This window comes from Colletotrichum tamarilloi (genome assembly GCF_030869305.1).
Source record: "Colletotrichum tamarilloi strain Tom-12 chromosome Unknown Scaffold_140.1, whole genome shotgun sequence".
Lineage (NCBI taxonomy): Eukaryota > Fungi > Ascomycota > Sordariomycetes > Glomerellales > Glomerellaceae > Colletotrichum > Colletotrichum tamarilloi.
In genome coordinates this window covers 23,572-49,073 of record NW_026849523.1, presented here as the reverse complement: position 1 = coordinate 49,073, position 25,502 = coordinate 23,572, and the positions used below count along the sequence as shown (strand labels likewise).

At 50.3% G+C, this 25,502-nt stretch overlaps 10 protein-coding genes across 10 annotated transcripts; 5 read left to right on the top strand and 5 right to left on the bottom strand.

Annotated features, from left to right (window-relative positions):
• Nucleotides 1-25: 25 nt before the first annotated feature.
• On the top strand, nucleotides 26-4,256 carry CTAM01_14937 (uncharacterized protein; the record flags this gene model as incomplete). The annotated part of the gene is made up of 7 exons (XM_060530936.1): nucleotides 26-1,106; nucleotides 2,447-2,562; nucleotides 2,615-2,777; nucleotides 2,843-2,996; nucleotides 3,047-3,521; nucleotides 3,575-3,889; nucleotides 3,951-4,256. The coding sequence occupies 7 exons, from the start codon at nucleotides 26-28 to the stop codon at nucleotides 4,254-4,256; spliced, it is 2,610 nt and encodes an 869-aa protein (XP_060374499.1).
• A 229-nt stretch (nucleotides 4,257-4,485) lies between these two features.
• On the bottom strand, nucleotides 4,486-5,283 carry CTAM01_14936 (uncharacterized protein; the record flags this gene model as incomplete). The annotated part of the gene is made up of 2 exons (XM_060530935.1): nucleotides 4,486-4,760; nucleotides 4,974-5,283. The coding sequence occupies 2 exons, from the start codon at nucleotides 5,281-5,283 to the stop codon at nucleotides 4,486-4,488; spliced, it is 585 nt and encodes a 194-aa protein (XP_060374498.1).
• Nucleotides 5,284-6,908: 1,625 nt separating this feature from the next.
• Nucleotides 6,909-8,258, top strand: CTAM01_14935 (uncharacterized protein; the record flags this gene model as incomplete). The annotated part of the gene is made up of 3 exons (XM_060530934.1): nucleotides 6,909-7,539; nucleotides 7,600-7,999; nucleotides 8,060-8,258. The coding sequence occupies 3 exons, from the start codon at nucleotides 6,909-6,911 to the stop codon at nucleotides 8,256-8,258; spliced, it is 1,230 nt and encodes a 409-aa protein (XP_060374497.1).
• A 1,351-nt stretch (nucleotides 8,259-9,609) lies between these two features.
• On the top strand, nucleotides 9,610-10,233 carry CTAM01_14934 (uncharacterized protein; the record flags this gene model as incomplete). The annotated part of the gene is made up of 2 exons (XM_060530933.1): nucleotides 9,610-9,714; nucleotides 9,784-10,233. The coding sequence occupies 2 exons, from the start codon at nucleotides 9,610-9,612 to the stop codon at nucleotides 10,231-10,233; spliced, it is 555 nt and encodes a 184-aa protein (XP_060374496.1).
• A 730-nt stretch (nucleotides 10,234-10,963) lies between these two features.
• Nucleotides 10,964-11,299, bottom strand: CTAM01_14933 (uncharacterized protein; the record flags this gene model as incomplete). The annotated part of the gene is made up of 1 exon (XM_060530932.1): nucleotides 10,964-11,299. The coding sequence occupies one exon, from the start codon at nucleotides 11,297-11,299 to the stop codon at nucleotides 10,964-10,966; it is 336 nt and encodes a 111-aa protein (XP_060374495.1).
• An 803-nt stretch (nucleotides 11,300-12,102) lies between these two features.
• On the top strand, nucleotides 12,103-14,022 carry CTAM01_14932 (uncharacterized protein; the record flags this gene model as incomplete). Its single annotated transcript, XM_060530931.1, has 4 exons — nucleotides 12,103-12,150; nucleotides 12,617-12,959; nucleotides 13,043-13,460; nucleotides 13,521-14,022. The coding sequence occupies 4 exons, from the start codon at nucleotides 12,103-12,105 to the stop codon at nucleotides 14,020-14,022; spliced, it is 1,311 nt and encodes a 436-aa protein (XP_060374494.1).
• Nucleotides 14,023-14,518: 496 nt separating this feature from the next.
• Nucleotides 14,519-14,991, bottom strand: CTAM01_14931 (uncharacterized protein; the record flags this gene model as incomplete). The annotated part of the gene is made up of 3 exons (XM_060530930.1): nucleotides 14,519-14,707; nucleotides 14,788-14,799; nucleotides 14,896-14,991. 3 exons carry the CDS (start codon nucleotides 14,989-14,991, stop codon nucleotides 14,519-14,521), a joined length of 297 nt encoding a protein of 98 aa, XP_060374493.1.
• Nucleotides 14,992-18,025: 3,034 nt separating this feature from the next.
• CTAM01_14930 (aorsin precursor) lies at nucleotides 18,026-19,111 on the top strand (the record flags this gene model as incomplete). The annotated part of the gene is made up of 1 exon (XM_060530929.1): nucleotides 18,026-19,111. One exon carries the CDS (start codon nucleotides 18,026-18,028, stop codon nucleotides 19,109-19,111), a length of 1,086 nt encoding a protein of 361 aa, XP_060374492.1.
• A 176-nt stretch (nucleotides 19,112-19,287) lies between these two features.
• On the bottom strand, nucleotides 19,288-19,682 carry CTAM01_14929 (uncharacterized protein; the record flags this gene model as incomplete). Its single annotated transcript, XM_060530928.1, has 2 exons — nucleotides 19,288-19,500; nucleotides 19,560-19,682. The coding sequence occupies 2 exons, from the start codon at nucleotides 19,680-19,682 to the stop codon at nucleotides 19,288-19,290; spliced, it is 336 nt and encodes a 111-aa protein (XP_060374491.1).
• Nucleotides 19,683-20,409: 727 nt separating this feature from the next.
• On the bottom strand, nucleotides 20,410-24,143 carry CTAM01_14928 (amine oxidase B; the record flags this gene model as incomplete). The annotated part of the gene is made up of 8 exons (XM_060530927.1): nucleotides 20,410-21,167; nucleotides 21,228-21,528; nucleotides 21,603-21,892; nucleotides 22,966-23,243; nucleotides 23,330-23,573; nucleotides 23,692-23,780; nucleotides 23,848-24,050; nucleotides 24,129-24,143. 8 exons carry the CDS (start codon nucleotides 24,141-24,143, stop codon nucleotides 20,410-20,412), a joined length of 2,178 nt encoding a protein of 725 aa, XP_060374490.1.
• Nucleotides 24,144-25,502: the final 1,359 nt, after the last annotated feature.

Sequence of the window (25,502 nt, the reverse complement as noted above, 5' to 3'; positions counted from 1 at the left end):
CGATTGCTTTGTCTGAGGTATCAAGATGCCCGTTGAGTCTGATAGCGGCGCGGATGTAGAACTACAAAAGAGCTCGGTAGCGATGCTTGAAGAAGTAGCAAGACAATTGACAGGACCTTTCAGCTTCCAGACTCTCTTGCGCACAATAGCTCGGCCTACCATGAAAGCCTTCCGTTTCCTCGGCCCCGACAAGGGCCTTGCCCTCCAAGATGTCCCCATTCCATCTCCGGGCCCCGAACAGGCCCTCATCCGCGTCAAAGCCGCCGGGCTCTGCCACTCCGACACCCACGTCCTCTACGGCGGCGGCGCAGCGTGGATGTGCGCGCTGCCCGTGACTTTGGGCCATGAGGTCTCTGGTATCATTACTGAGCTAGGCGACTCTTCATTCACATCATTCAAAGTCGATGACAGGGTAGCTGTTGCCTGTGTAGGCCATCCAATCCAAGAGAGGAATTTCCACGAAGCTCTAGGTGTCGGCTGCGACGGTGGATACGCCGAATATGCTGTCGCTCCCATCAAGAATCTTGTCAAGATCCCAGATCAAGTGGGGTTTGCCGAGGCTGCTGTGGCTACGGATTCCGTTGCTACTGCCTACCACGCCGTCGTCACGGAGGGTCGAGTATCTGCATCGCACACGGTTGCTGTCATTGGTCTAGGCGGCTTGGGGTTGAACGGACTGGCGATTGCGGCACACCGTGGTGCTAGAGTCTTTGGCGTCGACATCAACACGAACAAGTTTGAACAGGCCAAGGAATTCGGTGCTGTCGACTGTGCCACAGACTTGAGCACGTTCTCAGGCGAAATATTCGATGTTATCTTGGACTTTGCAGGAGCGCAGAAGACGGTTGAGACTGCGATATCATCGGTGAGGCCTGGCGGGTGTGTGGTGTTGGTGGGGCTTGCGGCACAGAGCGTGCAAATCACGACGACGGGGATTGTCACGCAGAATGTCTCGCTCAAGGGCTCGACGAGCGCTAGCATTCAAGAGTTTACAGAAGTGTTGGATTTGATCGCATCAGGGTCGATAAGACCGTTCATGAAGGAGATTCCGTTCGAGGATGTCGGCAAGGGGCTCGAATTATTGGGTACTGGGAATGTTAACGGACGTTTGTACACTATCCCTTAATGCGGCAACAAGTAAGAAGAGAAATGCATCCTACCTGGCGGGAATTGACATACACAACTTGTATGAATTAGTGAGAATTCACACAGATGCCACCAATGGTCAAAAAGTACACTGCCTATATCATTTCCCTTACCCAACTCTCACTTTGGCATCGCGAAGCTCAATGGCGTTTCACCATTGCCAACACATAGGCTTGCAGGCATTGACTAGGCGCGGTCAATTTCAGGCACTCATGTGCTGCTTCCGGCCCCGGAGGGACAAGTCGGAGAATCGGAGCAGGCCCGAGGAAGGCGGCATAGATGACCGATCATCGGGAGTATCTGAGTCATTAAGACGGGGGCAATGCGGAGCGATCCTTCAAGATCTCAGTCCTTGGGTCCCTGTCACGAGCATGCAAGGTAGCGGTGCACCCTAAACAGTAAGTTCGAATCATTGGTCTGGCATAGGTATAGAGAGCAAAAGCCGGCGATGGCATCGTGCGATGTCAGGGAGCAATGCGGCGTTCTGTCCGCCGCGACTTGGCCTGTTAGTGTAACCTGGGGTTGGCTCCTCACTCGACGTCACTTGATCATGCCACAAAAAGCAATGATAATCCCGTTTACAGCCGCTCGCTGTGCTCAGTCCCTCTCATGGCGGATCAGCCGTTGGGTAAAAAACATGCAAGTCTCCACCCCCAATGTAAGCTTTCCTGCAGGCTTCGGCGACAAACCGGCCAACGCCCCGAGCTTTCTTTGCGGTCGTTCGGTATGTTGCCTGCCGGGAATCGGTTGAGTGAGCGCCAGACTCGTGCGGAGCCGCCGTTGAAGGTTGTTATGGTGCAAATGCGCTGGTAGGATGTTGGAATGATGTCACCCGCCGGGTTTTGTTGTTCCCGTAGAGTCGATGGGATACGTGCGGTTCAAAACGTGGGGTGTGGGGAGAGCAAACTTGGAGGAGGGATGGGTGGGGGTAAAGGCGATGCAATGGACCCTCGGAATTAAGTATCTAGATTTAAATCTTACATAAGTACTACCTCTGTGACCTCTCCGGAGTTCAACCTCCTCTTTGGACTCTTTTTGCTGATCTTGTGTTCCAGACGTTGCAGCAGCATGCTTGTACGACTTTCCATGACAGAAAAGACACAAGACAGTAGACCAAAATGCCAAGTCCAACGGGTTTCCTTGCGAAGTACAGTGCCGCCAACAGGCTCTACAAGGGCTCGCTGCTCAATACAGTGTGCTTCGTAGCCTCTCTGAGCGTGTTCTTCTTCGGCTACGACCAAGGCAGGTGGAAACCCTTACCATCGCTTGAGTGAAACAAGTTTGATAACGGGTACTACAGGGTTGATGGGCGGCGTTAACACTGCACGGAACTATGCTGAGTTAATGGGATTTGGTCACTGGGACGAGCAGCAAAAGATTGTTGTTGTTGATAAGCCATTGTTGCAGGGCGGGATCGTAAGTATTTATTCAACCGCTTTGAATGCCTTCTGGACTCACACATTTTTAGGTTGCCGTTTACTACCTTCCCGGAACGCTCGTGGGATGCCTAATTGGAGGCTGGTTCGGTGATAGATATGGCCGCCTCAAGACTATTGCCGTAGCATGCATCTGGTCTATCTGCACCGCGGCTCTTCAAACCGCTGCCCAAAATGCGGATTGGATGTTTTGTGGTACGTTGGCATAGTCGCCAATCTTTATTCTGACGTTGAGACGCTGACCTGACTGCTGATCCTAGCACGAGTCTTGAATGGCATCGGCACCGGCATGTTGAACGCCATCACTCCAGTCTGGGCAACAGAAGTAGCTTCTCATACATCCAGAGGCAAGTTTGTTGCCATAGAATTCACTCTCAACATCTTTGGTGTTGTTGTTGCATATTGGCTACAATTGTGAGTTTGCTACACCAAGTCAACATTATTGGCACCTAACCAGATGATAGCGGCACGTCCAAGTATGAGGACCCCAATTCATCCTTCATCTGGAGATTCCCCATCGCCTTTCAGATCATCCCTCTCATCGCTCTGTTCATCATGATTTGGTTCATGCCAGAGTCTCCACGGTGGCTCGTGAAAGTAGGTCGAGAAGAGGAGGCTAGATTCATCTTGGGCAGACTCCGCGGAAACGAAGGTGAAGATGCAAAGGCTGCAGAAGCAGAGCTGCAGGAGATCATCAGCATTAGAGACCTGGAGCATGACACCGCCAAGCAGCAGAGTTACTTTGCCATGTTTTTCGGGATAGGCTCGGGCAAACTGCACACCGGTCGCCGTGTTCAGCTTGTTATCTGGCTTCAAATTCTGCAAGAGTGGGTGGGCATTGCGGGAATCACGATTTACGGTCCCACGATCTTCACGATTGCCGGCATCAGCTCTGAGCAGCGTCTTTGGGTCAGTGGTGTGAACAACATTACCTACATGGTAGGTCTTCCCCCGTTTTCTGTGTTATGGTCGGAGAAGCTGACACTATCTAGTTTGCAACCTTGATTTGCGTGTTTACCATAGACCGTATCGGCCGACGTTGGACGCTGTACTGGGGTGCTGTTGCCCAAGGCATCTGCATGTTCTGTGCCGGAGGCTTGGCAAGAGCGACTCTTAACGCTAGTCCCGGTAACCGTTCTGGACTGGGTGGTGCCGCAACCTTCTTCGTATTCTTGTATACCGCGGTCTTTGGTGCGACTTGGTTGACGGTCCCCTGGTTATATCCCGCAGAGATATTTCCTCTCCAAGTACGTGCCAAGGGCAATGCATGGGGTGTTGTTGGATGGTCGATAGGAAACGGATGGACGGTGAGTGAACAACAATTGTCCTTCGTGTTATCGTTTTTCTGACTACTGAGACCGTTTTCAGGTGCTTCTTCTCCCCACAATATTCGAGAAGCTCAACGAAAAGACACTTTACCTTTTTGGTGCCGTCAACTTCGTCTCCCTCGTTGTTGTTTGGGCCCTTTACCCCGAATCGAACCAACGCACTTTGGAGGAGATGGACCTCGTCTTTGCTAGCGACAGTATTTGGGCGTGGGAGGCCGAGAAGGAGTTTGCCAAGCTCAAGGCCGAGAATCCTTCCCTTGTTCACTCAGCACACATGGGTCATGGCGTTGTCGACGCTGAGACGGGTGTGACTCCAAACAAGGTAGACAATACTCATAAAGAGTAGGCTGCATTGCTTTGCTATGCGCTCATTCTCAGACATCGAGGCGAGCAGAACGAGGGTTACTGCAGCCCGGCTCTGTGGGAGAGCTTTATGATGATACCCGAGCAGTTGAGATACCTGGGCTCGTAGCATCACTAGCTAAAGAGTTCTCGCCGTGAAAAGTGACGTCTGACGTCCATTTCACATCATAGATTTTGAGACTTGATGGTAGCAATGGAGCATTATTCCTATTTCACTGAAATATCTTTGTCTCAGCCCCTAGCTCCAGCCAGCGCACCTGGTCAGAAACATCTTCCTGTTCAAATACCACTCTCAGCCGGTCTCCGTTCTCCGCCAATTGTTCCCAGAATTCGTAATACATTGGCACCAGGACATCCGCTCCAATCTCGCGGAACAGCCGCGCAGCCTGTTTCCCATCCATGGTGACCAGCAAAGGAGGGTCTGATACCGCAACCTCCACTGCACCAACGTTGAGGATCGCAACTGAGACGTGGTATTTCTCCAATACTTTGGGGATCTCCTCGAGTTAGACTGTGTCGCTAGAGATGTAAATGACGTTGGGCAGGCCGTTTGTTTCTCCAAAAGTTACTGCTCTCAGCACAAAGCCAATTACTCCACATCCGGGAAGATGCTGACGCGGTATCCCAGTCACCTCAAAGTTATGTCCTCCCAGAAGAAGTGCCTTAGTTTCTCATGGCTTGAGAGCCTTGACACCAGGACGAGGCGCGAGTTTCCGGGCTCCGTCCTGTGCCGTGAGAACCCTACGGTCGTCAAGATGGCGCCGACCGATGTCGTCCAAGTTATCCGGGTGATCTTCATGACTTAGAAGCACGAAGTCAATAACAGGGAGGTCTTTGAGCTTTAGGGCCGGGCCTTTGGTGTTCTTGAGCACGGTTGGGCCCATATCCCACTCTTTGCCGGCCGGAGAGAAGACGGGGTCTGTGAGGAAGTTGATGCCATCTATATGCAATATGGCCGAGGAGGTGGTTATGCGAGTGATAGAAAACGATATTTGTAAGGTTGAGGTCATTTTTGCGGTTATCACTGTGGCTTCTGACTGAGGCGGCTTGATCGACGACCGGATGCTGTGCTTTCTGTGAATGAACTGGATGAGAAGATGCCAAGAAATGCGAGTTTGCACAACCTTTTCTACTTGGTTGATATAGATACGGTATCTCTAAGATTGAGTCATTGTTACTGGATACATTTGCCTGAACAGCTTCCCTGGCTTTACCATTGCCTATCTGTAGCCTATTCCATGATCTCGGTCTGACAACCTACAAATACCTGCTCCGGTCAGCCCGACCAGAGACATCGAAGACGGCGACAACTGAGAGAGAACCTGGCTGATTTTCATCATTTCAAGAGAGGGTTTAGTGTCAGCAAGGGAAATTAAAACAAAAAGCGATTAATCTGCGGAGTAAACGACCGACTTGCTCGGCTCTGGCATCTGAGAGCCCTTCTTGAATTACTTACTGTTCTGCTCAGCCACAATCAACCAGTCTCTGTGGCTCAGTCGGTAGAGCGTTGGTCTCATATCACATACATATGACGCTAGAGTATCTAGGGATATCCAAAGGTCGCAAGTTCGAGCCTTGCCAGGGACATTTCTTTTGCATCTACGGCCCTTTTGCACGATGCCTTGGACAAGACCATTGTTTTTGGCATGTTCTTTCACAGTTACTTTTGTTGTGTCTTTGAGTTTTGAGAGAGCTAGCGCCACGTGATTCTTTGACTTGGAGGATCCCTGGCGAGTGACGCGAACACGTGCCAATCGGGACATTTTCGGATCATGCCTTTTTTTTGATGGCCATCGAATCGCAGGGGCTCCCAGAGAAGCCTGATGAGGTAAGGTACCTTAGGTAAGGCGGGTGAGTCCCTGATGCCTCCCGCCCCCGCCTGCGACCTTTCCCCTTCCAATGTCACGGTGCGACTGCCACTGCGACTTGCAACTGCTAAACCCCTCCATCCCTCCACATTTCGCACGCCTCCGACACACCTTCGCCTACAAGCTGATCGGTCCATCGTCATTGCCTGGTCCTCCCTAGGTCATTTACGGCTGGCGGTCACAAGGGTCTCGAAAGCGCATATTAAGCCAAGCCTTTGCTGCGACCAACTTGGGCAGTTTGCCAGTGGCCATCTGATGGACCGACCTGTCACAGCTCGCCCTAAACCATGTCACGGACACCTCCCACACAGACGATGCAGCCAGCGCCTCTAGCTCTGACATAATGCATCGGTTCGCCCTACCCCCCTCTCGCCGACACCGACGGCTCATGGCTGGCGCAGACTGTAGCTGAAAGCTCATATTCCCAGCAATTCGTCGTCCCAGCTGAGACATACACCTATTACCCCGTACTGCCTACGTCCATTCATCTGCTCTAAGGTCGCCTACCTAAGGTGCCGCACCTCCCACCACCATCTTCCACCGTTTCCCGTCAACTAGGAACAGCTACCTTCGAGACACTTCTGCCTTTCAGCCTTGAATCATCAGCCTACCAACCACTTCGTCGCCAAGGCACCAGGAGTACCCTTTTCGAGTCACATTGCTTACCTCGCCGACCAAGTGACCGTTGATTCATTGTCAAGAGGCGAAGGTTGCACACAGAGAGACATCTCTATAAAGATCTGTAGGCAGCGCCGAACATCGAAACCATGGCGGCCAAAGACGACGGCAAGAGCCCCGCGGCATTCGCAGACGAGATGCAGAAGCAAACCCGCAAAGAACGTCGCTTCGACGAGGTCGAGGCACAGCTCCCCAACCCAACAGTGCCGACTCTGCAGGCGGCCTTCGCGAGCGCCAGTGGCATCCTGTCGCACCTAGGCAGCTACAACCCCTGGGGCAAGCCTGTGACCGACGACGACATTGTCTGGCTCCTGGACAACACAGCATACAAGCCCTCCCGTCTGGGCAGCTGGCAAGCCGAGTTCGTCGCCGCGATTTTCGAGAAGGAGCCGAAATGCAAGGTGGTCGATATCGTGCAGGGCGTCGCCGAGAAGCTTGGGCTCTCGGACGATGCAGAGGAGCGCAAGACCATTGAGGAGCGTATCATGCCGTTCCTGTGGGACGTGCAGCCGGCGCGACACCTCCGCGTCGTACATCAGAAGAAGGAGCTTAAGCTAGGTCCCTCGGGCTCGAATGGCATCACTACGGATACACTCAAGATCCATGAGCAGCCCACTGGATCGACAGTCACATCGAGCGCAGCGGTGCCGCGTGGCGCGACCGGCTTGTTGGAGATGAAGACTTTCTTCGCTGCTCCAGAAGGGTGGGCAATCATCTCAGGTACGTCAACGTAAGCACCAAGACCTTGCCACGGTGGTTCACTAACACGGCACTACACAGACATCGACGACACCATCAAGTTGACGCAGACGAGCGACCCCATCGGCATTCTCCGCGAGACCTTTGTCAACGAACCGAGACCAATTGAGGGCATGCCGGAGCTATACCGGAACATCTCAGCACTCTTGCCGCAGGAGTCGCCTTGGTTCTACCTCTCGGCTTCCCCATACAACCTGTACCCGTTCCTGAGGGAGTTCCGCGACAAATACTATCCGCCCGGGTCCATCATTCTCCGCGATTCAAGCTGGAAGACGGTTGCAGGCCTGCTGTCGGCGCTAACCATGGCCACGGAGCAGTACAAGGTGGAGCGCATGAAGAAGGTGCACGAGTGGCTTCCGAAGAGGAAGTTCATCCTCATTGGTGACTCCACACAGTCCGACCCCGAGGCTTATGGTGATATGTGAGTATTTTTATTCCCTTCCTCGAGGCCTTTCGAGTAGACATTAATCAGCAATCACAGCTACCGCGAATTCAAGGGCTGGATCAAGCTCATCTTGATCCGCAAGGTCACTGACATCGCAGCCATTGGTATCTCCGCAAAGAACGAGCCGGAACGTTTCGAGAAAGCTTTCAAGAACATTCCTCGCGACGACTGGTTCGTCTTCGAGAACCCTGTCGACTGTAACAAGATTGTTCGCGACACCATTGCCCAAGGCTGAAGAAATGAAGCAACAAGCTTTTCCGGAACAGAGAATAAATTGAATCGTGGGCAACACGAAAGCACGGGAGAGGATATGAGATGCGACGGATCGGAGTTTGTGGCGCATGGAAACATCGTTTTTTCCCGCATTGTTTGGACACGACCTTCACGACTGGGGGCCTCGAGAAGATATGTAGCGATCCTAATACAACATTTTATTATGGTTTGCCCTTCCTCCCCATCGACCGCGCTGTCTCTTCCATAGCACTGTCTCTTTCGACCCTAATCGACCTCCCCCATTTCGTCCAACCTGACTTTACCTGTGTCTTATCCAGCAGGCCGGTGGATTAGAAAGGACAGTGCCCACCCACCCACCTATTTGTGATTGGAAGAAGTCACGTCGGCCCTCTGATATAGGTGGATTGACCTGGCACCGCTGCTGCTTTCCATACAATCTTAAACAAGAGACTTGCTGCCTATTGGGAAGGTACAAGTGTCTTTGGGGGCAGGCTCTTCCATAGGTACTTCCCCTATCCATTCTCCTACCCAGAGAGCTTGCGTACCTTAGTCGAGGTCATCCAACAACCCGGGTCATACGTGTCTGGTCTGAGCTCGAAGTCCAGCCAAGGAAAAGCGCTGTTGAGTATTCTGTCTATTCTTTTTCCTGCCCGCCTTCCAATGCTTTGAGATGGTGTAACACGTTTTGTATCTTGATGGTCCTGCATAAAACGAAGTCTGCCAAGATCCCACTCATTGAGGACGGTTGTTATGGACGACCGATCATTTGCTCGCTTTGAATGAGTTGAGGCCGAGCCTTCAGCTATAGTTGGCCAATATTTTATGATTCAAGATGAGGCAGCACACGTTAACCTGACAGCCTGAGGGGACACTGCAGAACATGATAGCAAGGCAGGCTAGGGGGAACTTGACCTGCCCTACTTTCCAATGTTACGGACGCGGACTTTCCTCCAAAAAGAGGCAGGAGTCGGCTCTTCCGTCAAGACAGAATCTACCCCTTGCCGCATCAGCCCGTGGGCAGTCCCAGGAAGGAGGAAGTAGCAAATAGTATTTCCTGCCACAGAGAGCCACCATCTTTAGAAGAACTCACTCCCCTCCATTGACATGACCCACCGTTTACACTGGCCTCCTACGCCTCCCACCTCCACAACTTCACTTCTCTTCCTGACCACATTCAACACCACGAACACCAACTTTGACTTTTTGGTCCAGCAACACTACTTCATTCGTTGTACATACGTCAGAAAACAGAGAGCCTCTTACTATCCGACAAACTCAACATCCGTTCGCTATCTTGTTCTGCGCCGATTTGTCCTTCCCACTTGGGCCCGAATACACCACCGCTTTTCGTCATGTCTATCAACAGTAACTCACCCCCGCCTGTATACGAACTCCGGGATATGCAGCCAGCAAACCCAGGCGTACCTGTAGCCTTGGGCGCACCTGCAGTACCAGACGTACCTGAAGTACCGGGCCCAATCGCAGCTTGGACACCGAGCGCCAAGAAATACAAAGCGCTTACCTAGGTCCTCGGCGGTCTCTGGTTTCTCTTGTCGGTAATACTTTTTTCATGCGATGCCGCTGTGATCTTTTACAGCTACGCCAAGGGCAACCACAACAGTACAGAGTTCTTCTTCTATGGATTAGTCGGCGCTCTTTTCGATGGATTCCTCGCCGCAAATACGATGTACGATTTGCTTCGACAGCGCAATGAAACTTTCAAGCATAGTCTTTTGTGCATATCCTGGACTCATTTCTTCGCGACCAGTACCATCAACCTGCTGATCGTTGTGGTTTGCCTCAGCAGCTTCAGATCTCACGCTCTTGCAAACGACTGCTGGGTGATAGCCTCTCATTGCAACACATTGGCGGCGTCCCTCATCTCCATTCTGCCACTTTATCGGACTCTTTTCAAGAGTGAACCCGGCCACTGCGAGTGCATGAATGGCGTGCAGGCTCCTGGCGATGTGGTATGATTGCGGTTAGGCGGATCTGGACGGGTACAAAGCTGAACCCTGACGAGGCAATGGCGTGAGTGGGATCCCAACGAGCACATCCTCAACATTATCATCATATCTGGTTTCGTGATGGCTGAACATTTGAAACCAGATCATGACAATCTTGCAATTCTCTCCGGAGTACTGGTTCGAGCGATGGTTGACGCAGAAGAATAACGACGTGTGGCAATGGACGGCTTCCAGGGCAATGGGTGAGAGTCGCCTACACAAACAGCGAGAGCATGAGTTATTATTTGCGTGGAAACAATATGTAAGATAGCGTTCAGACACTTGAATAGCAGTACAAACAACAAAGTCTGTCTGTTGAGGAAGCTCGGCCATTCTGAGCTGGAGTCTTGATTCTTGCCTGATGGATGTCATGAAGCAAATGTCTGACAAAAGATTACGCTCTCTCAGAAATAACATCGATCGCGACTAGATGAAATGCCTTGAATGCACATAAGTTGAACGACCAGTATCTTTATCATTTTTTTCAGAAAGGTCAACATTATCCTCTCTTTGTCAAAGCATGAGCATGTAGTTATATCGCTAGTCAACCGCTACTGGCGATGTGTCTTGCGCACGATTCTCTTGAATTTACAGATTGCCCAGATGTGCAAAGGGAACTTGGAGTTTAACGACCCTTTACGCCTCTTGGTAACTTGCAGTATAGCCCATCATCCGATGAACAAGGCAAGAAATACAAAACTTAAATACAAGGCTTGTTCAGAAGACCACTGGGCATGACGCAGAAGAGGGTGCACTCCCCGACCTCGATCTGGTGCTGCTCGGGCCCGACCCACTGCTGGCAGTCGTACCACTCGGACCAGTCCTTCTTGCTGGTCCAGGCACCCGGACCGGCGCCCTTGCGGACGCAGTTGCGGCCGTCGACGTTGATGATTTGGTTCAGGATGACGTTTTGGCGGTGGTTGTTGTATTGGTCTTTTGTGCAGGTGTGTCCTGCGAAGGAGGAGCAGCAGATGTTGATTGCGTGGGAGGTTCCTGCGGCGGCGAGGAGGAGGAGAGGGGTTATTGAGGGGAGCATTTTGGCGGTTTCGAGGGTTCTGGTGATGGTGATGGGCGGGATGTTGATACTTGTGAGGAGAAAAGTCTTGGTATTGAGGTGATTATCTACGCCATTCTTGGATAATGATGAAGCTTTATATCCTTAGACGATTAACTCTAGGGGTCCGCCTCTCGCAATTTCACGACATAGTCGCCATTGTATCCGAAGAGCCGTACAAGCTTTTCTTCAAGGACTCGTGGAACCGCTTAGGTCCAAGCTTTCAATCTAGTACGCTGTTATGGGATTCCGTGTAATCTCGGGTCTCGGTCGTGTAGTTTGCGGCATCTCGGCGAAGGGGCAGAGAAATGATCTAGACGTGCAATAAAAAGGCTAATTGATTGGATACGAGGGAGCGCAGGCCAGAAACTGGCAGGAGTCGTCGCGAGGAAAGCTTAACTTGGAAGACTAGAAAGCTTATGAGAAGTCCGTGCTCTACTGGGTTGACCTTTGCTTTGCTTGCAAATGATGGGGACTTATTTCCTTCACTCCATAAGTACATCTAAATCGCGCAAGATGCTCTGAAGCGCTCGGTCAGAAGATAGCGGTCTTGGTAGCGACGTTCGAGCAGTCTCAGTGCACGGCAAGATGACTGGCAGCGAGATCATGCAGAAGACATTGGTAGCAGCTCCTCAAGAGCTAGAGATAACGATGAGGTCGTTGCTATAAAATCTGATTGGTCGGGTCTGGTTTTGATAGGGAATGTGTGCTCTCATTCTGATTACTCCTTTCGGACATCGTCAGAAAGCGGAAAATAACACTACTGCAACTCGGCCGCTTAAAGCATGCCGATCTCCGGAGCAGGAACCGCGGCCAACACCGCTGCGGGGAAAGTGCGACAAGGTGCCCCGATCCTTGTCCGGAGGGGCCTTGGGGCTCAACAATGAGAGACGAACTCCCCGCACTTCGGCCTGGACAGGCTTCTGATCCTAGCAGCACGAGAGTGATATGTCCGAGATAAGGGAGCGGCTTGATGCTTGACAGCATTCATGGCTCGAAAGAAACGAGATTATGTTCCAAAAGTCAAGGGTATGTCTGCATCCCCATTCGAGACGGACTCCAGCGTTGAAGGAAGGGCAAAGTAATTGATGAGTTCCATTGTGGATAATAGGGTGCTACGAATGCTCCCAACGTCGAATCGACTGCGATGGCACGCGTCCGAGCTGCGCAAAGTGTAGAAACCGTGGGATCACATGCAGCGGCTTCGTTCTGAAGTACAAGTTCTTGGATGGCTTCTCATCACGACAAAGGTCCACTTCTGGTGGTCGAAGTGCGTTGCTGAAGCATTCCCTTGCCCAGACATCGGCGCCTGGTCCCGCGAGAGACAAGTCAAAAGTGCTTGAACCGTTTCGGGACTCACAAGCTTGGGACGACGTGTACTGGAATAGCTCGGCTCGTACTTACGGTGATGGGGGCGAGTGGCCTAGTCAGGGTGGTGGTTCGGAAAGAGATCTAAGATGCGATGTCTCCAACAGTAAGGATCATGCCGATGACAAAGAGGAACTATCTTCGGTTATCATCGACGACCTATGCATCATATCGCAAATTTCCCGGCCAAATGCCGACGGTGTCTCTGCAGAGCCACTATCGCCAGTCAACCTCAGCGTGCTAGAGCCGTGGAAAGAGTTTCTACTCACCCATTGTAAGTTCAAGGTTCACTGTCGTTATCATCAACCTTTCATTCTCTACAACCCTCTTTGAGTTTTGGCTGTTAATATGATTCAGTTTCAGAAGCCATCGCCCCCGAGATGGTTGTAGTGGATGACATCAATAACGGCTGGCGACGTTTGATCCTACCAATAGCATGGTCAAACACAATGGTAATGGACGCCGTTCTTGCCGTGTCGGCATTCCATCTTTCGGGCAGGGCGATCCTACAGCCCGTAGTCAATCCGGACAGGCTCTATGCCTTAGCAATCAGTCAGCTGCTTAACCGCAAGGACCTGGCTGATCGAAGTGATGAGCCCAAACAACTCGTCGTTCTGGCCATTGTTGTGCTTCTGGTTTCTGTCATGGTCAATGGTATGCCAGACTTTCCAATTGTCTTCCAAATGCTGGAGTCCGCCGTAACGGCTATTGGAGGTGATGCCACCCTCACAGATGGAGGGGAGATGGGCAGCTTTCTTTTGAGGCAGATTCGCAAGTAAGTTATTGCCTTCGTATTCATGTTCTGTTGGCTAGATCTCTTGCTCATAAAAGCTAGAATGCGAGTCTACGCTGCACCTCTGGTCAGTCAAGATGCCGGAAAGAACGCAATTTTGTACCATGCGCGGGAGAGTTTCGACTGTCTCTACTACTACTACAATTTGTATCCCGATCATTGTCCAACGTTTGACCTTATCGCCGATATCCGCCAGCAAGCCTTCAACATGTACCTCTGTCGAGTGTTGACAAACGACAACGAAGCCCCTTTACTCCCCTCATGTATCGATGCTATCGAGACGTTCCAACGGAGCCTGCAGGCTTTCCCAGAAGGCGCACTAGGGGAACACATACTTGTCTGGCCAACGTTCATCGCTGCGCTCGAGTGTCATACCCTTGAGCAGCGCCTATTCTTTGAACAGTTTCTACTAAGGCAGTATAATCGTAACAACTTCTTGAACATCCCGAAGGCTTTGGAGTTTCTGAGAGGTATTCGGTTGCAGGATACTCTTCAGTCAGACTGGCCTGCACTTATTCCGAGACTTCGGGTTTTCATCATGTAGAAAAGCCTCAAGCTCAAGGAGCCGCGGGCGGGTTTTCAAATTGAAAATATCAACTATTAGTCATACCTCTAGATTTGATGCAGCGCCTGAGGTTTTTCTGCTTGAGGACTTGGGATGGCGACATGCAGTGTTGCCCGCAAAGAAATGACCATATGTTGGTTGAGAAAAGAATGCGTCCTTTACGAGTAAAGATACATGATAGTTTCTCCAGGAAGAAAAAAGGCTCGTACCTATCATATGACACGTCCAAATTCTGTGGAGACATCCCTCGCTGTTATTGTCAAGTAAGATTCTCTAAGTGTATATCACTAATTGTCATAAAGAAAGCAAAGGCCGTTTTCCACAAAGCCGAATCATCACAGAACTTATCAATAACTTTTCTATTCTTGGTTCAGCAATAATGCTATCTGAAGCATGTGTGTACCTCCCAATACAGTTCTGAACAAGATAATTTGTATGTGGGAAACATCATGCGATAAACTTGACATATGCCGAACTACCAGACAGACCCGGACAAATCCTTTCCGTCGGCGTGGAAAACCAAGGAGGCACCCTCGCCGGCGTCAATGCCCTCGATCGGGGTACCAGGCTCGACCGTCGAGGCGCAGATGCCGATGCAGGTGGCAGCGCAGAGAGGGTTAGCCTGCGACATGCAGAACAAAATGCAGGCCGCTGAGCACTCAGGCTACAGGTGCTTTCTCGTTAGTGTACCAATATCAGGAAGTAGGAGATGGGCACCATCGTGTGGCTTTGGATAAAACGTACAAACATGATGGTCTAAAGAAGATAGTGTCAGCAATCTTCATCGAAGTTCTCATAGAAGGCATGATAGACCACAGGTCGGTAAAAAGCATAAGACAGACGCCAACTTACCCTTTCAGCAATCGAGACATCGGCAACTTCGACCGGGGCAGGAGCCGCAGTGGCAAAAGCCAGGAGAGAGGAGATCAGGGCAACAGAGAACTGCATGATGAACTGTAGTAGAAGATACCAGAGAACAAAAAGCACAGCGGTCAAGTTGAAGGTGCGAGTTTTCGATGAGATTTAAATTTGTGTTGTTACTGTTGCAATGGGAAGAGAGTCAAGAATGACTGACAGCCTGGGTTGAACGAAAGCCTTTATACGAAACCTCGTCCTCTTTTCGAACCTATGACACCAGTCCGAACTGGCAGCTGAGTGCTACTGTCCGTTGTGAACCTCGTTCGACAAATTCTCGGACTTTCGCATGATGCACGTCGATGTCCGAGATAGGTCCCCTGCCCAGACGAGCCTCTCGAAACGGATGGTATCGTGCAAGGCCCTATGGATCCAGCTGCATTGTGATTCAACACACCAACCGGAACAGTACAGCAATAATCAGTCGATGTTCCTACAAGAGGTGAAGGTTGTTGGTTTGATGCCGCAGTCTGTGTGGGCTTCTTGGCGAATGACATTACTCGTCGACCCTACGATGCCACATTGGCACAGCTTCTGCGCTCCTAAGCACACTCTGGCCCTCACATGCCCAGCCTCCAGAAGCGCTGCTGGTGAAAATTAAAGCTCAACATATGGTTCATTTCAACTATTAGTATGCTTGAGCGGAGCTTGAAAGGTGCCCATTGTTGCTTACACGTAGTATTTAAAGAGCATGACATTTCAAAGTCACATGAACTCATTGGGAACTTCCGATCAGCCATTTAGGAAAGCGTTCAACCTTTCGGCTGCATATGGCTCAGCGTAAGAAGTCCGTCAGGTAACAAGGATTACAGGCAAATGCAATTTGGAAAACTCCTGGAGCTAATCTGCCAGGCAGCAATTCAGGGGTAAGTATCCGTACTTACTGAAGAAAGGCTCGTGTTGCCAAGCATTGAACATCACGATAGGGTGGGTGCACACACGCATTCTTTGATCCTATGCAGGGAAAAGAACTCAATAAAGTCCCAATAACGCTAGGCATCAGAAGAGGAAGGACATTGACCTCAACGGATTCGATGAAAGGTACTACAGGCATATCATACGTACTTTACCTAGGTACCTGCAGCGCTTAGCAAACATCAGTACTGTAGATACATCACAGCATGCATGTACGTCCGGAATTGCGCGGTCACAAGAACACTTCCATTTCCTGTTGCTGCCCGAGACATGTTTTCATCACAGGTATCTCCCCCATCTCACTAGAGGTTTATTCATTTTCGATCGGAGAGTCAATCACAATCCCGGTTGAAGATATTTATTCTCCACCCTGGGACACAGCAAGGGGTTTTACCTTCGTTACATCTCATGAACCTCGCGTCGGGCACAATGCGCAGTTTTAATTTTGTGGAACGAGGAGTGATGGGGCTATTGTGGGACTAGAAGCATGTCCAGTGAACTGAAAGAGCAAACTTTTATTCGTGGATTCCCAAGTTAGGATATGCTAGTGACATAATACATCCTCACCAAAGAAAGTTGAACTACGTGTACACTTAGAGCTCGATACTGTGTTCAGGTGCATAGATCTCATCCAGACATTGGTTTCATCATATTTTGCATCTGGTCTATGTTGGTTTCCTAGTATCAAAGCCAAGCTTCATACCCCGCTCTTTTGACGGCCGCTCCCGCAGGTGAAAAACTCATTTGAGTCATGAGCATTAACTGTGCCGCTTCGTATCTGCCATGAATTAGTTCCAACAACTTACAAACCAAAATTTTAATCCCTTACAACACACGATAATGCCTGCATTAGGGTAAGTGCTCACTTGATTGCAGCCATGCCGCAGGTGGCTCGTCTTACATGGTCAACAAATTCTTGGCGTGCCCTTTCTGAGCCCCAGAGCGAGTGCTAGGAACTGACCGATGTTTTGCCACCTAAGGAAATTGTGAAGTGATATTAAACATTAATACAGTGATAGCATTGATGCTATGTCCAAGAGTCAGACCGCGGTCATAAGTCGGCACTCTTACTTCAGCATATCCTCAAATAGCTAAGCTTGGTATAAGTGCAGTTAGGTCGAAAGTATTTAATGCATGTACCACTGCCACAAGCTGAAGGGGAGTGTGCCGTTACAAACTTCACCTTGTCTAAGGAAAGTCAGACGACTTGCAGGTTTGATTGCAGCCACCGAATCCGTTTCTAGCCTCAATTTCAGATTCAAACTCGATTTAACAAAAGCTGTGACCTACATCAGCCGTCATGCATTTTCAGAGTGGTCTTCTTAGCTGTCTTCCTTGGTCCGGCAGCGGCCGACTACCTTCAAGATGCTCATTCGGTCCATGAGAAGCGAGAGGAAAAGTTTGGGTTGGGCTGGTCAAAGGTTGAAACCAAACCCAACCCCGGAACAATTATACCTCTCCAAATTGCTCTCCAGCAAAATGGGCTTGATGTAGCTGAGCACGAGCTGTTGCGAGTCTCCGACCCATCTTCTCCCGAATTCTCCCAGCATTGGACTCGAGCCAAAGTCGATGCTAGGTTCTCTCCTACAAGAGAGAGAATACATACAGTTCAGACTTGGCTCGGGGAGGTCGGCATCGGTGAACAGCACATTCGCCGATCCGCTGATGGGGGATGGCTTTTTCTGAATACCACACTCAGAGTGGCTGAGAAGCTACTCAAAACGACCTTTGGTGTCTATCTGGACCCCAAGAGTAACGAAGAGCACTTGGCATGTGACGAGTACAGCCTTCCAGATTCGGTTCGCCCCCACGTGGACGTTGTAATGCCAACTGTGCATCTGGGCATGGGAACGAGGATTAGGCAAAGATGGAATCAGCCTGATCATTCAGATGACCGCCTGGTGGGAGCTCGCGGCGACTTCAGTCCTCGATCTCTTCACAAAAGATCCAACACTACATTCACTCTCGACAACTGTCACCGGTACATCACACCTGATTGTTTGCGGGAACTTTACAATATTCCCAGTACAAGCGCCATCCACCCGAATAACTCTTTCGGAATCTTTCAAGTCTCTTGGGCCTCTTGGCTTCCCAAAGATCTGGACTTATTCTTCGGAGCTTTTCACCAAAGTCTGTTGGCTTCAGGCCCATCATGAAATCCATAAACGGTGGTTACTGGCAGGACGAGCTTCAAGGAACATACGTAAATGCCGAGGCCGACCTCGATTTTGAATACAGTATGGCCTTGACATACCCTCAGCCAGTCATCAACTACCAAGTTGGTGAGAAGTGGCAGACCGGGACGCTGAACGGGCTCATCGCGGCGTTTGACGGTTCATATTGCGACGCATGGAACTCCTCTATTGATGGTGTATACCCCTCTCCTTCGGATGATGGATATCAAAAGGCCCACGACTGCGGCACAGTCCGTCCAGCTAACGTTGTGTCCATTTCCTATGCCTGGAATGAAGTCTCTTTTCCGAAGGCATATCTCCGAAGGCAGTGTCTCGAGTTTCTTAAGCTCGGTTTGCAGGGTGTCAGCGTCATATCGGCTTCGGCAGACTGCGGTCCGGCGGGAACAGGATGTTCTTGTCTTGACCCTTCTACTGGCCAAGCATTGGGCCCGCTGTCGACATATGGCAATTTCAACCCCGTAGTGCCAGCTTCGTGCCCATACGTTACCTCTGTCGGTGGTACGCAAATTCGCGCAAATGGCTCTGTCTACGATTCCGAGGTCGTCTTTCGTCATTCCAGTGCCACACATATCAGCTCTTCTGGGGGCGGGTTTAGCAATCTCTTTGACGCACCAGAATATCAGAAGGACGCAATTGATCATTACTTGCAACGCCCAGATATCAATGAGCGCTTGCAGAACTTGACGGGGAAGTTCAATCCACTGGGACGTGGGGTCCCCGATGTATCATCCAACGCGGCTAATTTCGTTGCCGCCATCAACGGCCAATTGATGACTGTCTTTGGGACCTCCGCATCAGCGCCAGTTTTTGCTTCTATTCTCACGAAGATCAACGATGCGCGCCTACATGTCGGGAAGAGACCCGTAGGCTTTGTCAATCCGGTTCTCTATTCTCATGCAACAGTCATGACAGATATTGTGGAGGGCTCGAACTATGGCTGTGGTGTTGAAGGATTCCACGCGGGACCAGGCTGGGACCCGGTCACCGGTTTGGGAACGCCTGACTACAAGAAACTCCTCACTTTGTACTTAGATTTACCTTGAATAAATACAGGACAAAGCTCATACTAGCATTGTGGTTGTGAGCCACAACCAAAGTCATGTGTTCGCAGTCCTGACACCTCCACACTCGCAGACATAAGCCATCAAGTCTATTGTTTCACAAAATGCTCAAGGTTCTCACTCCCTATGTCCAAGTTGTGTGGAGCACAATTTTCAGTTCATGTGCTTGTGGCTGGGAGAAATGCATCAAACTTTTCCAGCAAGTCGGCGTGGCCGTTAAATAGAACCTCCAGCTTGCTGCGTGCCGCTGCCTGCTTCTCTGCCCGAGCAGCTTCCCACTCTTCTATCGAATCCCCGGGCGGAACGTTTATCTCCTGTAAAATTTCAAGGAAAGTGGAATATTTCTCTGGCTGGCTAGCCTCGAACCGGTTCTGAAAAGTAACACAAGTTAGTGTATAGGTTGTCATCGATTAAAAGGGGCCTGACCTACCCGCACTTCCTGGACAAAGCCAAGCGACTTGTTGAATTCAGTTTGGTCAAACACAAAAGGTGTTGGGTCGTTGGATTGATTTGGAATGCTGGGGGAGTCGGCTGTCGAATCTTTGGACTCCATGTTTTAAAATGTTCCTCGAAAGAGGGAGTTCGCGAAAGACCGAATGAGATTCCAAGTTGACCTTGCGCATCAAAGTTTGCTGGCGTCATAAACCTGACCTAGAGTTGGGGAGCTCTCATTCATATACCCCCAACGAACTGAACGGGGGAGTTTTGGACGCTTTGAGAGGGGCTCGTGTTGTCCAGTTGCAGAAGGGCTAGGCATAGAGGAACCATTGCCGCCATTTAGTGATGAACTCAACAGGGGCTAAGGTCTTGGCCCCTCTGCCCACGCCAAGGCTGTTGGTCATGGTGGTTTGGTCTCGTTGGTCGGATGCCGAAAATATCTCGGTGTCCGATTTGAAGCATGTCGCAGCCTAAATTACACATGCTGTGCCGCAACTTCGCAACTGACTGCCCAGGCGCGAAAATTATGGTGAGACCACAGTACAAAAGGTCCTTTTGGTGGGTCCACGACGTGGCATTGTGCGCCTACTGCGGAGTAGACTTTGCATGATCACACATCGTATCACCATTTAGCTCAAGGCCCATAAACGACCGCTGAGGCTTTAATTCCTTAGAAATGGGTTTATGGGTTTTACTGATTAAGTTTATCCATTATCCTGTAAGATAAGGTAGGCAATGCAAGACGTGTCGATGTGAAACCCTTGAATTTGGATATATTCGGTTCTCTACACTATCAAATGCAGTTTTCGTAACCATGGTCTTTCTGTTTGAAGTTTTCTGAGTCAAAGACTTGCCCGAGGCGCACGTTGGAGGGCCTCAAGAACCTCCTTGGCTCCTTGCTCCCCTGAACATAGCGCCCCTTCCATGTAACCCTTCCACTCGGTCGAGTACTCTGTGCCAACGAAATGAAGATTGCCAACCGGTTTTCCGTACACATCAGCGTACTCTGTGAAGTGGCCAATCTCAGTGATGGGTGCAAGCGCTCCCTGGCTGAACTGCTCGTGCTTCCATATCTGATCAAAGACTTCGATAGGACGAAACGCTTCCGAGTCAACGTCGACGTTGAAAACCTCGGCTACCTGCTTTATAACAAGTTGACGACGCTCGTGGGGGTACAGCTTTGACCAATCTTCCCCAAATTTGCCGTTGACGAAACAGGTGAGAGCAAAGCTCTGGGTCTCGTCGACACTGGTGTCGCGTGCTACACAGACAGGTCCCTTGTAGCTCATGAAGAAACCATTGAATCCAAGATCTCTCCACCAAGGTCTGTCATAGTACAAGATCGCTTTGTTGTAGTGTCCAAGCTTTGACGAGTCGGTGACCTCCCGGACCCTTTGAGGCAATAATGGTGAGATGTTGAGATCGCGAAGCATAGCGCTTGGCACAGAGATGATGGCCTTTCTTCCTAAGAAACGCTGGTTTCTAGACGTGATGACAACAACGTGGGTTTGATGATTCTCAATTGCAGCGACAGGGGCCGAAAGATGGATGTTGCTTTCTCCGATCAAGTTGGCAATGCCATTTGCGATCTGTTGCGTGCCTGATGAAGAGGATTTGAAGTGAGCAAAGTAAAAAAAAGCCTGCGGAGAGTGGAGCTTACCGCCGTGAAAGCGCTGATAGTTGCCACCCGTCTGATCATCAGCACGAATCGAGAATAGGCCCCCATTGCGTCGGCAATAGTCAATGAAGAAAGCTGCTGACTCTTGGCTGGAATCAACTCCATGCATCACTCTAGCCCATAGGTTGATCATCTCCACCGTCTTTGGAAGAGCACCAAGACTTCGCACATATTGGTCAAGAGATACCCCGTCGTCCTCTCTCCTAGGAGCTTCGCGCTTCAAAGAGACGGCTTGGATATGGTCGCGAATCTTCTCGAGGTTCTCCTTTTCCTCAACAGAAAACTGAACAGACGAGAGTGAGCTCTGAAATATGGTATACACAAATACACTAACGAAGTTGGAGAGATTTTACTTACCTCGGGTATAATGCCGAACGGAAACTCGACCCTACTGCTGTCGGCCAGCTGCATGACGGCAGTACCTTTGAGTCTCTGCGATACTGTCGGTAGTTTGAATTTCTTGACATATTCCGCCATACGACTTTGCGTATTCTCGTTTATCCAGGCAGCACCCAGATCAGCGACGCCTCGTCCAGAGGCCAGCGGCACGCTCCACGTTTTGCCGCCCACACGATCTCGAGCTTCGACGACTGCGACTGAAAGCCCGGCTTGTTGGGCGGAATAGGCAGCCTGAAGGCCGCTGAGACCTGCTCCAACAATGACGACGTCAAACATAGTATGTGTGTAGGTAGCAACTCAGGTTTCAGAACAGATTGGTTTAGTGCCAGATGGTTAGGATGTTGGGTCGTGAGGGGCTTGGACTCGTTCCAGATGATGCACAGCTCTGAAATGCATCTTGCACAAAGCTGCATACTTATATATCTTCTGCTCACGTCCCGGGTCCAAATGTCTAGACAAATCATGTGCGCTCACTCGAAACGATATAGCTAATTTGTGTTGAAACTTGGCAATATGCTCTCCTTGCCGAGCATTGTCAACTTTCTTCCCCATTGAGTAAATCGAATGAGAAACCAAAACAGCATCTGCAAAGACCTGTCCCGGCTCAGGTCGTGAAAGTCATAAAAGGTCCCCACTGCCGCTCATGGGGCTGACGTAGATGAAAGTCAAAGTAAGGTAGGTCATGACCTTTTACCCAATGTGGTAAACAAAAAGAGAGGACTACCTTGTTGATAGGCCGGTCTACTCTTGCCACCCCTTGCTGCATGGTATTTCCCCGCACCCGGTGATCGTCGACTTCCCCCGAGATCGGGGCAAAGAATCGGGGTTCCACATCCTCGGGAGGCCCGTCGGACAAGCTCACAAGCGCATATCAAAGGAATTCGAAGGCGTATTTGAGTCTGTTTCGCTATAAATTGCTTTCCAGCCTGTTCATGTCACATAGACCCGCGGGGCTTCACCATCCCGCGGCTTGTGCTTTCCTTCAGCCACCCTTTTGTTGTGAACAGCGTAGAGTACAACCTGGAGAACTGCGAATGCCATTCCCACTGATACCATGATAATCTGTGTTCTCAGACCCGTTTGGTAACTATGATAGATCAGCGATGATCACTGAACAGCCTTGTACTGCCGCAGTGCTGGGAGCTTGAAGTACTCACAATGGGGCATCATTCCCTCGATAATACTGCGTTCCGACCATCAACCCACTGATGGAGAGCATCACCCACATCCTATTCAATATTAGCGTGCCTGAGTTGGGAGCTAGGTCTAAGCAAAATGGCAACCTACGCAATACTAATACTTCTTTCGCCTGGTTCTCTACAGTTGAGTTGCACCCATGAGTTGTTGACAGGGTGATACCCAACCGCGAAGCTGTTCACAGCCGTCCAAAGCCCCCAGCGTGACCACTTGCCCACATGAGGGTGTGCCGTGCGCGCAACGACCAAGACAATCAGATAACAAAACTGAGCTCCTATTACTGAGAATCCACGCTTATTGGTCTTGTCACTGATATAGGCAAAAACGAAGACGACGACCAAAGCGAGTGACGCGCCCACTGCAGCAAGAGCATTGGCCTGGATGCGGTTGAAGCCGAGATTCCTGATCCAACGTGTAAGTCATGGTACAAAAGAAAAAGAAAAACGAAAGCTTTTGAGCAATCCTGAATCATTTTGTCCAACACTCACATAATGATGGTAGGCGTGTAAGTGGTAAGAGGGCTCCAGGTGGAGAAGACGGCAAAGCTGCTCAGAAAATGTGGCCAGCGTTTCCAGTGCAGAATAGTCTTCCATACGAGCTTTGGAGGAATTCGTATCCCTTGAGCGCCGCCACGCTTCTCTTTGTCATCTACCTCTAGGCGCCTTTGTATGATACTCTTCTCTGAGCCTTTGAATCGGATGAGACCTGGGCTCAACAGCGGATCGGGGGTGTCTGGGGAACCGGGCAGAAGGAACAGTAGCGAAAGCCCAACAAAGATAGTAAACACGCCCTCAACTAGTCTTGATCAGTAAGCTTGAACCATAGATAGAAGTATCGCTGAGGAACCTACCTAGGAAAAGCCACTGCCAGCCACGCAGCCCACGTTCGCCTTCGAGCTTGAGGATGCCAGATGCCAGTATAGGGCTCAAAGCGTTTCCGCTAAACATTCCGAAGAAGCTTTAGAGGGTCAGAATAGATAACATTTGCTCACTCCAATGGCACTGACAAGATTGCGATGCGTTTGGCTAGTTCTTTCTTCGTGTACCAAGTTGAAAGGGTGTAGCAGGCTCCTGGAATGTAGCCCGCCTCCGCAAGACCAAGCATCATACGCGAAGCCAAGAAACCCTTGCGGTCGACTAGAAATACTTGCATAGTTGCGACGAAACCGAATAGAATTACTTGGCTAGAGATGTACTTGCGCGGCCCAATCTGATTTTCAATCTGTCAGCACCGTGGTCTCTGAAGGAACATAAGAATCATATGTATCAGTACCTAGACCACACTTACCTTTTGCAAGAGCATATTGGAGGGAATTTCTAAGATGACGATTCCCAGGAACATCAACTGATTTCCCAAATTAATTGTGTCCTGATTTACCCCGATGTCATTCGCAAATCCGCCGGTGAGCGCACTTGCAAGATTCATGCGGTCAAGTTGGAAAACAAGCAGGCCCAAGTACAATAGTGGAAGCACCGAGCTATCGATTCTACAGCAGAAATGTCAGCAAACCTTTGTCGGCGAGTCCTCTTCCTGCCATGTGTCAACTTACTTTCGACGAGCTCGTATTTCCTCATGATGCGTCCAGTCAGGCTCTATACCTGGTGTCACTTGCCCTGGCGAGTCAATAGACTGCAGGCTTTCCTGCTTCGACTCACTCATTTTGTCGTGTGCATAAGGTGGCAGGATGACTGAAACCTGAAGCTGTTGTCTCTTCTCCCTGCGAAAGGGGTCTGGTCATATTTTCAAAGGCAGATACTTCTCATCGAACCTCTCATTTCGGCATTTGGAGCTCAGAGGCTATCCTTCACGCCATCTTTAGCTTTACGGAACCCCAGGCATATTGAGACTTCGTGTACGAGTGTTACTCCAATCCATCCTTGCATTTCAAACACCCATTCCGGTGCCATAGTCTTGGGAACGTCACGCAATCGCCCCCAAACCACAGTCTAAGGATGTGCCATGCCGGCAAACTCACTTTGATTCAGTTAGACATCCCGACCGATGGCTGGATGTTGTCGAAGCTTCCCCACTTTTGGTCTGCAGTCTAATGGCTATGACTGCCATCCTACCGAGCACGCAATCTTTCACCATCGCGCCAAGACAAACCCCGAGCTATTTATTCAGTACTGACTGTTATCGGGATTTGAACTTTTAAATGGCGGAAGATAAAGGTAGACAGCGTGAGTCTACAATTTTGACGTGAGATAAGCCCTCTGAAAATCTCATTGAACATGAAAAGTTCCGTTTAGCTGAAACCGCCTCCTCGTCCTTGGCCTTTTGTGTTTGCTTACTTGCTTGAATGTTTGGTTCTCCAACATCGGATCCAATCTGCAAAGCTAAAGGCCGTTTGTGTCGTTTATCGGCCAGTGCCCACTTCTACGTAGACAGCAACATTAATAGAAAACAATACGTACAGAGAGGTGGCGGCGACCGACAGAGTAGGGGTTCTGCGGAGTGTGCCATCGATCTACTAGTCCAAGTTTGTAGGATTGAATCCCGGCGAAAAGCTCTGTGTGGGGCTACGGTTCATGGCGAATCCCTCCGATTACCGCTTCACCACTCCTCTTCAATCATAAGACGCCAGGAAAACAGTCTTTGAGTGTCTTTTGGACAAACCTCTGACCATACAGCCACCCAGAACCACCGCTGCAAGTTTATAAA